Genomic DNA, 12,158 nt, shown 5'->3' with positions numbered 1-12,158 from the left:
CGGTGTTGATTATATAAACGCTAATGATAATATTACAATAAAAATAGTTTGCTGCCAAAATTAGGAATATATTTAAGTTCACGATTCTTAATTAAACATTGTCATACAAATATTTGTTTGATTTTGCGTTGTTTACTCGCCAAGGGAGTAGAATCTTTCTTTTGCGGACAGTTTATTGAAGAAGTTTACTTGCAATTCACTGCATGACAATCAATAAGAAAATACTTGTGCCTGTGAGCGAGTCTATTAAATACACTTGCGGAAACTTAAAGAGACATTTTATTTATACGAATTGAAATAATTTAGGGAATAATTATATGAAACAATAGCTTTACATAGATCAGCTGTTTAATCTTGTCCAAGTTACGTTTTCTCAGTGGAAAATTATTTATCATACCAGTAGTATTCGCTCTGTGACAAAACTTATATACTCGGTATTTTTTAGATTTTTAGTTTTTATTTATATTGCTAGCACCAGATAGTTAGTTAGCCTGTTAAGGTAGTGATATTTAATTACCAAACTTACGGACTAATGTGCTTTCAGTAAAAGCTACGGAACTTTAGATTGACTATTCAATTACTATATGAAAGTGATCCATAGTTTCGTAGATGGTTTCCTATATCACCTATGGATCTCTTCAGCACATATGTAGCTTGGCTGGAATTTTGACCGGCAGTTCCTTTATTTTAAGCCAAATCTCAATAATCTTTTCAATAAGGGTTCGCTTAATTGTTAAGCATCGTTTGGTGGTAATATTTTGTGAAAACTCTGTATTTGGAGTCCGTTTAGCGACATTTTCTTTATACGTATTGCATAATTTGGGACACACCGGAACCCACGACGGAAAGAATATCTCAGTTGAAATCGAAACAAAGCCAGGAGGGTAGAATCACATTTCGATTTTATTTAGAAATCTTTGAATTGTATATAAATGTTTAAAATGTTAAAAACTTACCCTGTGATTGACCGATTGTGGAGCAGCGGAAATTCACATATATTTTTTTTACCGATGCTCAATTTTGAGATTCATATGGGGTTCCACCCCCGTGTGAAAGGGATCAAACATGTAGCGGTGTGTATGTTAGATATTATTTTAGCATTATTTGAAAAGAAAACATTGTAAGAACGGAAAATATCAATAAAAATGCGTTATTGTTGTTGTATTAAAAATAATTGCCGCAGTTCCTAACCAGTGTTTATTGGCAATTTAACACCGTTTTTACCTTCTTTGTGTATAGTGACAAAATCAATAGGTGTGTTAGAATTATTATTTTCTTTATTTGCATAAGCAGGTCTATGTTTTCACGTATTTTGCATGGCCAGGTCTGTCTGACAAGAACATAGACCTGTCACAAACAACAGAGGAGGTGTGTAAGTTTAATTTATACATGTTGGTGTGTAGATTGGGCAGGATTTTTGAATCTTGAATCGTTTGAGTGAAAGGCGTTGTAACGCGTAATTTTCACAAAAAATAATTCTTATGAAAAAAAAAACGGCGTTAGTGAATGATCTGAAATTTTGCACACTAGTTTAGTGGAACGGGCTAAAAAAGCTACGAATGATTTGTTGATTTACAGGCACATAACAATTATCTGTAAAAATGTGTATCTCAAAATGCTAAAGGTGTTAAAATTAAATGAAACCGAACTTTCTTTGTTTCCTTTGTGTGCCTTTGTATTGAAAAAAAGAGTTAAATAAGAAAATATCGCACATAAGTTCTCCTGTTACAAGTTTGTATAGATCACACAGTTTAGCCAGAGCTTAAGAAAGAAAATAAAATTCGATAAAAACTGATCAGTTGAATAAGTTTGAAAGCATATCTTTTAGACAGTCCATTACTTCTGATCAATTTCAAAAAGAAAAATCAAATAAACTATTCATGCTCAACTGTGTGAGTGACAAAAGCATACTGTTTATTTAATAGATCTGTTGTCACCTGAAATGTTAACGGGTTATAGGTGTAAAAAGGTATCTCATAAAACTTAATGTTTGAAACAAATATTTCATTATGATTTCTTTTTAACATAAAAACTTGTATATTAAACAAAAATATTTAAATATAGCGTATGGAATGTTGATAAAAATGATCAAAAATATCGTGTGAACACTTATGGTGATATACGAGCAATATTTTACAACACGTCTTATTTGCTTAGTGATATATTAACGATGAAAACATATTCGTTTTAATGGAGAAAATTTAAAGGACAGTCGTAAAATAGGGAAGTGAAATGGATAAAAATTTGTGAAAGTAATGAGGTATTCATATTAAAGGACTTTTTCTTAAAACATGCAAAGAAGCCGTTTGTTAAAAAAACAAACACATCATACATGTAATATAACAAGTTTATACGTCTTAAACATTGAATTTTCCTTATTTATTATACACCTTATTATTTCTTCATGGATTTTACTTCAAATTTCAAATATATGTTCAGTATCAACGCCTACATTATATGTGATTAGATTTATAAGTAGCGCCTGGGTTTCCATGATTATTTTCAGTTTGAATATATATATATATATATATATATATATATATATATATATATATATATATATATATATATATATATATATATATATATATATATATATATATATATATATATATATTATATATATATAATCAAAAACGCTATTTAAAATTTGCCGTAGCTTTCGGCCTTGCGACCTTCTTCAGCAGCATTTATTTTACATACAAATATATAGAGGATATTGCATGAGTGTAGGTTTAATACTAAATTTATTGAACGAGTTGAATAAAATCATATTATGCGAGCCTCTGGCGAGCATAATATTGTTTTATTCAACGAGTTCAATAAATTTAGAATTGAATCTACACGAATATAATATTCTATTTATCACATATATAAAATAAGAACGGTAAACTGTTATCAAGAGTCATTTTTCTTTGACGCGCCTATAGTGTAACGCTAACATTGGCGCGCTTTAACGCTATGTTTATAGCGCAAATGACGTGACGTCAAAGTGTTATTTAGGAAATATATATCAATTCTGAGTGCATTGTTGTAGAATAATGCACGGTTTGAGTTCAAATGCGTAGTAATATAATCAAGAAGGCCGATAGGCCTTAGTGATTAATTACAACGCATTTGAACGAAAAACGTGCATTATTATACAATAATGCACGAAGAATTAATATCTATTTCCATTCTAACACGTCAAGAAAAAGTATAATTATTATTATAAAGTTGGACTTTATGTTTGGTGGTTAAATTTGTTTTCGCCTCAGAGTTTCCAATAGAAACGTTCTTTAAAGGCTGTTCCAGTGGGTTGAAAAAAACTGTCGTTAAATCTACCGTGTGTAGAAACATTTTGAGAATAACAAATTTTGAAAACGTTGATAAAACTTTGTTTGTTCATTTTATTTCACTCTATAATTATTCAAGCGAAATACAAATTATTAAAAATGAAATAAATGTAAAACCTAACTCGTCTGCGATATTAAAATAACGTACTTGATTTGATTGTTTTGCACGTGCTGTTTGGCGCTACATTGTGACGTCACGTAAACAACACTTTAAACGTCTGTACAGCGTTAACGACTGAATTAAAGATATTGGTGTTCGGATTCATTTTCTTAGTTAGACCATTTTCTATCATTCTAGATAGTTTTCACAACAAAATTCGACAAAAAATTGTTTTAATTTATCAGATTTTTAAACAAAATGGCGCCCTCAAAGTGAAAATATACAGGGAGATAATAAGAACGGCGAGTGCATTATTGTAGAATAATGCACGCTTCCGGCCTTCTTTGTCTATATAGGAAAATTTCCGACAGTGTTAGAATACACTATGGTGTAATATCGTCTAGTGTAATACCGTTTTTATTAAATGGCTTTATTACACTCCTGCGCCTCGGTTTATGTGATAAATCAAACAAAACAATGGAAGTGACGTAACGTCAATGAACGACGCTATTCCGACGCTATATATATATATATATATATATATATATATATATATATATATATATATATATATATATATATATATATATATATATATATATGTATATATATATATATATATATACTCAGCAAAAATAGAAAAATAGAAACCTGACAGTGTATATATATTTTTTTCAGGAAATCGAGGTCGGAAATGTAAAAACGTATGTTGGGCATGAAAAAGATATGCATGCGCAACATTGGTATGCATTTTGTTGTTTATTAATCATGTTTAAGTTTGTTAAATTACGCTAGTTCTAAGAAAAAGGTCAAATTCAATTTATCAATTCTGTGATTTTAACGTTTTGACTACGTGCAGGTAGGTTTTAATCATTTAATTAACAGTTTTAAAATGCATGCGATTTTTCCATTTAATTCAATGTGGCCACCTCTGACTCTAAGTAGTGCGTCAACACGTCGACGCATAGAATTGACGAAACGTTGAACAAGGTTATTTGGAGGATTGTTTCTATTCCGCTATCAATGCATTTGTCAGTTGGAGGATATTCTGTGGGGCGTGATGTCGTCGGACATTTCTGCCAAGTACATCCCAGATATGCCCATATCTGGAGATATTGCTGGCCATTGTATGGTATTGACGTTGACTGCAGCTAAGCGAGCGCGAGTTATCCTCGCCGTGTGAGGACGGGCGTTGTCTTGTTGAAACACAACGGTACCGTTCCTTTGCATAAACGGAATGGCCTCGGCATTCAAGATTTCGTTGATGTATCTCTGAGCGTTTAAGTTGCCGTGCATAACAATAAGCCGGGTCTTTTGTCCATTCATTATCCCGCCCCATACCATGACGCTTCCACCACCGAAACAACCATGCTGTCTAACACAGACAGGTGCAAACCTTTCGCCGTTTCGACGGTAAATTCTTACACAGCCGAGACTGAGATTGTAACGAGACTCGTCTGAAAACAGGACAGTATTCCAGTCAGGTCGCAGCCAGTGACGGTGCGCACGTACCAACCTAATATGACGATGGTGTAAAGTGGAAATACCGCCTGTATATGGGCGTCGCGCTCTAATCGGGCGTTGTTGTGCGCGCAGCTGATTGCGAATTGTTTGTTCAGTTACGTTAAACGCGGGCACGGCCAAGGTCGCAGGTCTAAACCTGTCACGTAAGTGAGTTAAAATAATTGCACGGTCGTCCCTTTGGATAGTTGCCCTTGGCCTACCCGGCCTTGGACGATCGTGCGCATCACCTGTAAGTCTATAGCGTCTTACAAGTTCATGAACTGTGTTGCGACTGCAGTAAAATGTTCTAGTCACGTCAACAACAGATGCCCCACCCAGCTGCATTCCTATTGCTTGATTTCTCTCTGCTTCTGATAAACGTAGCATTGTGAAAGCTATCAACTTTAGGTGTGAATAACACTAAATTGTTACTGAACATATGTATTGTGCCTTACATCACTGTCTATCTGACATCGTTCAGCATACACGGGGTTCACGTGCAAAAACTAAAATTTTACGCTCAGCTGCATTCTACTGACAATACGCAACATGTATAGTATATGTATAGTACATGAATACTCACTACACATGTTTTGATTTAAAATATTTAAAAGAAATAAAGTGTCAGGTTTCTATATATATATATATATATATATTGAAAGGTGAAAAAATATAATTATTTTCAAATATATACCATATTTGAAAATTATTATTATATTTTTTCACCTTTTTTTGTTACTATAGATTGTAATTACTTTATCAAATTATAATATTTTATAAATGCAATGTAGTCGCGCTCTGCAGTTCTGCAACAGACGAAATGATATATGTGTTGTTCGTTAATTTATCTATTACGCATATTTTTCATCTCAATGAATCGCATGAATTACTTACCTTTTTTTAACTAGTAAGAAATTTTCATCACATTATTTGTACAATTTTCTAACAATTCGTTAGACTGACGTTACTAAGTAACCAATGGACTACACCCCGAGGGGCATATCTTAATAAGCGGCAACAACTCAATTTAACAATGATCTGCACGTGAAAGTATATGCGTAATATATATTATGCATGTACTTTCACGTGCAAATAATTGTTAAATTGAGTTGGAAAGATTATTGTTTTTTCTATTTCGCACGGTTTGCACGTGCAATAAAACTTTAGTAGAAGGTCATTTAAAAACATGTGGTTTTGTATACTGGTTGTAAACATGGCTGAGTTGCATTTTGATTTGAAAGAGGAGCAAAGAGCTTATTGCAAAATTCGTGGGTTATTCGGTAAATGCACGTCAGAAATAAAAACGATATAGATATAGTTTATGGGAAAATGCCCTTCCACGTCGTACAATTGTCAGGTGGATGTCAATGTTAAAGGAAGGTAGAACTAATGTTAAGGATGATCCACACACTGGGCGGCAAATTTCCGCTACCTCTGAAAAAGACATCAACACTCTCAAAGTTATAGTTGATAAAGATGCAAGATGTACCGTGGAGGAAATAAGCGACATATCGGGCCTTAGTGCGCCATATGTGTTTTCCATCTTGAATAAAAAGTTAAAGTTAAAGAAAGTGTGTGCCCGTTGGATCCCACATTTGCTAACTTCTGACCAGAAAAGGGAGCGGTTGAAAAAGCCTCGGTTAATCACTCCATTACAAAGAACCCAAGGTCCGGGATGCGCATGATCAAATTACTTCATGACAATGCACTAGCGCACCGGTCAGCCTTGGCGGCTTATACTTGTAGTCCTGACCTTTCTCCTTGTCACCTTTGGTTAAATCCATACATCAAATCTTGCCTTTGCGGTCGCCGGTTTGAAACCCGTAGTGACGCCGAAATTGATCTCTACCTGTTATAAACAGTATACCCAAAGAACAGTTCAAAAATGCTTTTTCGGAGTGAATTTCGAGGCTGGAAAAGTGTGTAGAGGTCCATGGTGAATATTTTGAAGGACTTTACTGGTATAACTTATTTATAAAAAGCGCTGCCCTTGCCACTAATTAAAATATGCCCCTCGTACATTTGTCAAAAAATGTGAAGTACGTGTTCACATTTCAATGAAGATTCGAACCTTGCATAGTTTAAGATCACCTTGCATGTCAAAAGAATACAAGAGTTATAAAGATTTTTCCCTTACTATCAACAATAAAAGTTGACCTTTAAAGGCAACACTTTTATTATAAAAGTCTTGCCTTTAAAGGTCAACTTTTTTAGTGAACAACATTGTTTAAACATTTTCGATTCGTCAGTATAGTTTATATAGACTGTTCTGGTACAAACGACATTGAAAGGCAATGTTTTTTTATTGTTTCAGAGTTGAAACATACATTTTTGGATTTTGAAGTAGTAAATATCAGGTAATAATCCTGCACGTTTTATTTTTGGCACGGTGTTTGAGAAATTTTGTTTCCAATGAGGACGGTTGATAATTTAATGACTGAGCGACTTCGTTCTATTTTGTGTTGTATGAGTATTCAATGCCCATAAGAGCGAGCGCAAATCCAAAACAATTCTGTTTGAAAGAACTTGATCTAAGTATAGAAAGTGATCTGCACTATCAAATGAAACGAGACTAGTCACATAACCACCCGTTGTTTGCACAAAGGGAAAACTAGTTTGTATTTGAAGTGTTATAGAATATATATTTCACGTTTTCAGATGACGAAATCTGCACCTCCACAACGCACGCATTCTTCTGCACACAACACGCATGACTCTATGTCAGTCAGGCGCACTTCTACTGTACATGCATATAAGACAAAGTCGTCTGCTGATATTTTTGCAATAAGTGTTGAAGACATTTACCTATCTGCTGAAAGGGAAAGGCTAAATTATAGCTCGGCAGTCAGACGACAAAATCTTGCGCATGCGCAAAGCCAGACGCAATTTTTCCGTCAAGGACACATCAGCCCAATATCCCGCCCAAACACTAGTGCCAGTCGTCATATAAATACTTTACGGCGGGATACAAACACGCCAATAAGTGCATGGAGTGAGCCAAACATTTCTCGACCTAATTCAATTGTACCACACCCAGGTATAGTCTATTTTACTTTCAAGTTACCAAAAATATATATAAAACGATGTTCCTATTTCATACCTGAGGAAGATGTAATTAGTCCCCTACCGGTTTACCGGAGGGGACTTTAGGTTTACCCTCCGTCCGTCTGTCCGTCCGTCTGTCCGTCTGTCTGTCAGTCCGTCCGTCCACAAAACTGGATCCCGCAATAACTTGAAAAGTACTGAAAATATTTTTATGAAACTTGGTATATGGATAGATGGCAGTATGGAGATTATGCACGTCTTTTTCTTTTCTTCCTATGTTGAAAATTCTGGTTGCTATGGCAACAAATAGGCTGAAAATATGGCAAATTTTACACATAAACTGGATCCAGTGATAACGCAAAAAGTACTGGAAATATTTTTATGAAACTTGACATATGGGTAGATGGCAGTCTTGAGATTATGCACGTCTTTTTCTTTTCTTCCTATGTTGAAAATTCTGGTTGCTATGGCAACACATAGACTGAAAATATGGCAAATTTTACACATAAACTGAATCCAGTGATAACTCAAAAAGTACTGGAAATATTTTTATGAAACTTGACATATGGATAGATAGCAGTCTTGAGGTTATGCATGTCTTATCTGTTCTTCCTATTTTGAAAAAATATCAGTTGCCTTGGCAACAAATAGGCTTAAAACATGGCAAATATAACAATATTTGTGATTAGTCAAAAAGAGCTGAAAATTTTTATGAAATTGCATCTTTAATTCAAGAGTTATTTCCTCTTTAAGAATTTTGCTTATAAAATGTCATATTTTGGTAACAGGGATGTTTCAAATATTAACTTTAGAGTGTCCTTCATTCCGTCTGTCTGTCTGTCTGTTCATAAAAACTGTTTCCTGTGATCACTTTTAAAGAACTTTTCCAACAAATTTACTTAAAATAGAGAAAAATTGAAACAATAGTGAATGGCCAATGGCCCTTCAGAATGTTGATGGGGTTCTTACCGCTAGGGGACTTATGGATTGCTTGCAATACTATGATAATTGCTTGTTTCCAATATTTTTTCTTTTTTTTTTTAATTTTAGTCCACAAAAGTTCTTATTTAAGAAACTGATTTTTCATTACCTTTAGAATAAATAAAAAATTAGCTTTAGTGATCTCCCTTCTTTGTGTATAGTGGTTCTGTTGCGAGCATATTATTATTTTATTCAACAATAAATTCAGTATTGAAACTACACCCGTTCAATATGCTTATTTTATTCAACAGGTCCAATAAATTTACTAATGAGACTTATACACGAATATAATATTGTATTTAAGAACTGTTTACGAGTCATTCAGTATTTTCGCAACATTCTTTTTGTCCTTGTACCAAAACTTTGTATATTTTAGAGATTTTACACACAAAAGCAGCAAATAAACATGGAACTCTTGAATCAACAATTTCCTGGTTTAATCCTTCAAAATTATAAAAGAAATGCCATTTCATGTCAATTAGTGACCTCCTAGGGTAACATTAAAAACAGTTTTGAAAGTTTACAAAACTATTGACTACTCTCATGTCGCTAAACGTAGCTTTTTGCAGTGTTTTATATATTAGCCAGTCAACAATGATGCACAATTATTCTTAAACGAACGAACTTATTTTAACAGAAGTGACCAAATAAGTTACAGTAGATACATTTGGAAACACTTGATATTATTTAAAATTATTTTAACAGAAGTGAACAAATAAGTTACAGTAGATACATTTGAAAACACTTGATATTATTTAAAACATACACAATAATATACTGTACTCATTTTGCTTCATTTATGTAACAACAGTGCTAAAAAGAGAGAAAAGTTGTTTGTCTTTCTGTTAGGTGTAATTTTATTTCATCTTATTTCCCCTTGTTACACAAAATATATTTTGAGTTCGACATTACAGAACTGAGGTTGTTAGTAGAGAACGACGGCGACGTGTCAAATGTTGATGACGAGGAAGAAGATTTCGACATGCATCACCATACACCACTCACAGTGACTTTCTCTCCTGTTAGTAGAGGAGAATGCTGCGAAATCTTAGGTATAACTTTGCTATATAAATGCTGAACATATGCACAATTTAAGGACAAACATCGGCTACTCACTTTTCCCTGTCTAGTTTTTAGTCACGTTACAAACCTTTCCAAGGGTTTTTTTTTCCAGAAAAAACCTTTTGCCATATGATTTTATACATTTTATAAAAATTTTTTAAACTGAAACCAATTGACTATGAACTTCCCAAACCCTTCTTTCGGTATTTTATATTTGGCCCAAGGGTTTTAAAAATAAATTAATGATATTTTACATGCCCGGGCAGTCGTCTGGTCATAGGCAAAATACGATCTTATTCCAGTATCTGGACATAGGTAAAATACGATCTTATTGCAGTGTCTGGACATAGGTTAACTACGATCTTATTCCAGACGATCTTATTCCAGTGTCTGGACACAGGTAAAATACAATCTAATTCCAGTGTCTGGACACATGTAAAATACAATCTTATTCCAGTGTCAGGACACAGGTAAATACGATCTTATTCCAGTGTTTGGACATAGGTTAACTACGATCTTATTCCAGTACCTGGACACAGGTAAAATACGATCTTTTTCGAGTGTCAGGACACAGGTAAAATACGATCTTATTTCAGTGTCTGGACACAGGTAAAATACGATCTCATTCGAATGTCAGGACACAGGTAAAATACGATCTTATTTCAGTGTCTGGACACAGGTAAAATAAGATATTATTCCAGTGTCTGGACATAGGTTAACTACGATCTTATTCCAGTATCTGGACATATGTTAACTACGGTCTTATTCCAGTTTCTGGACATAGGTAAAATACGATCTTATTCCAGTTTCTTGACACATGTAAAATGCGATCTTATTCCAGTGTCTGGACACAGGTAAAATACGATCTTATTCTAGTGTCTGGACATAGGTAAAAAACAATCTTATTTCAGTGTCTACACATAGGTTAACTATGATCTTATTCCAGTGTCTTGACACAGGTAAAATACGATCTTATTCCAGTGTCCGAACACATGTCAAATACGATCTTATTCCAGTGTCTGGACACAGGTGAAATACGATCTTATTCTAGTGTCTGGACACAGGTAAAAAACGATCTTATTCAAGTGTCTGGACACAGGTAAAATAAGATATTATTTCAGTGTCTGGACATATGTTAACTACGATCTTATTCCAGTGTCTGGACATATGTTAACTACGGTCTTATTCCAGTATCTGGACATAGGTAAAATACGATCTTATTCCAGTTTCTTGACACATGTAAAATGCGATCTTATTCCAGTGTCTGGACACAGGTAAAATACGATCTTATTCTAGTGTCTGGACATAGGTAAAAAACGATCTTATTCCAGTGTTTGGACATAGGTTAACTATGATCTTATTCAAGTGTCTTGACACAGGTAAAATACGATCTTATTCCAGTGTCCGAACACATGTCAAATACGATCTTATTCCAGTGTCTGGACACAGGTAAAATACGATCTTATTCAAGTGTTTGGACACAGGTAAAATACGATCTTATTCCAGAGTCTGGTCTTATTCTAGTGTCTGGACATAGGTAAAATACGATTTGATTCAAGTGCCTTGACACAGGTAAAATACGATCTTATTCCAGTGTCCGGACACATGTAAAATACGATTTTATTTTAGTGTCTGGACATAGGTAAAATACGATCTTATTCAAGTGTCCGGACACATGTAAAATACGATCTTATTCCAGTGTCTGGACATAGGTAAAATACGATCTTATTCCAGTGTCTGGACACTGATAGAATACGATCTTATTCCAGTGTCCGATTCTTATTCTTGTGTCTGGACACAGGTAATATACGAACTTATTCCAGTGTCCGGACACATGTAAAATAAAATCTTATTCCAGTGTCTGGACATAAGTAAAATACGATCTTATTCCAATGTCCGGACAGAGGTAAAATACGATTTTATTACGGTGTCCGGACACATGTAAAATACGATCTTATTCAGTGTCTGGACATAGGTAAAATTCGATCTTATTTCAGTGTCTGAACATAGGTAAAATGCGATCTTTTTCAAGTGTCCGGACACATGTAAAATGCGATCTTATTCCAGTGTCTGGACATAGGTAAAATACGATCTTATTCCAGTGTCTGGACACTGGTAGAATACGATCTTAT

The 12,158-nt window shown here is 34.1% G+C and overlaps 1 protein-coding gene across 8 annotated transcripts in view; it reads left to right on the top strand.

Moving 5' to 3' along the window:
- Positions 1-12,158, top strand: part of LOC132751634 (uncharacterized) — a 46,390-nt gene that overhangs the window by 17,319 nt on the left and 16,913 nt on the right. For 3 of the 8 annotated variants that reach the window (XM_060741825.1, XM_060741824.1, XM_060741826.1), the window contains 2 exons: positions 7,597-7,975; positions 9,879-10,016. In XM_060741825.1, coding sequence (XP_060597808.1) covers positions 7,597-7,975; positions 9,879-10,016 — 517 coding nt within the window. Of the gene's footprint in view, positions 1-1,905; positions 1,970-2,000; positions 2,261-7,252; positions 7,296-7,596; positions 7,976-9,878; positions 10,017-12,158 lie in introns of those variants that run through there. The other 5 variants (XM_060741828.1, XM_060741831.1, XM_060741829.1 and 2 more) reach the window with 4 other exon arrangements.

Source organism: Ruditapes philippinarum, unplaced genomic scaffold (assembly GCF_026571515.1).
Source record: "Ruditapes philippinarum isolate M1 unplaced genomic scaffold, ASM2657151v2 ctg5638_1_1_1_1, whole genome shotgun sequence".
In the NCBI taxonomy this organism is placed as follows: Eukaryota; Metazoa; Mollusca; class Bivalvia; order Venerida; family Veneridae; genus Ruditapes; species Ruditapes philippinarum.
Note: the sequence above shows the minus strand (reverse complement) of the source record. Positions and strands in the feature narration are given on the sequence as shown.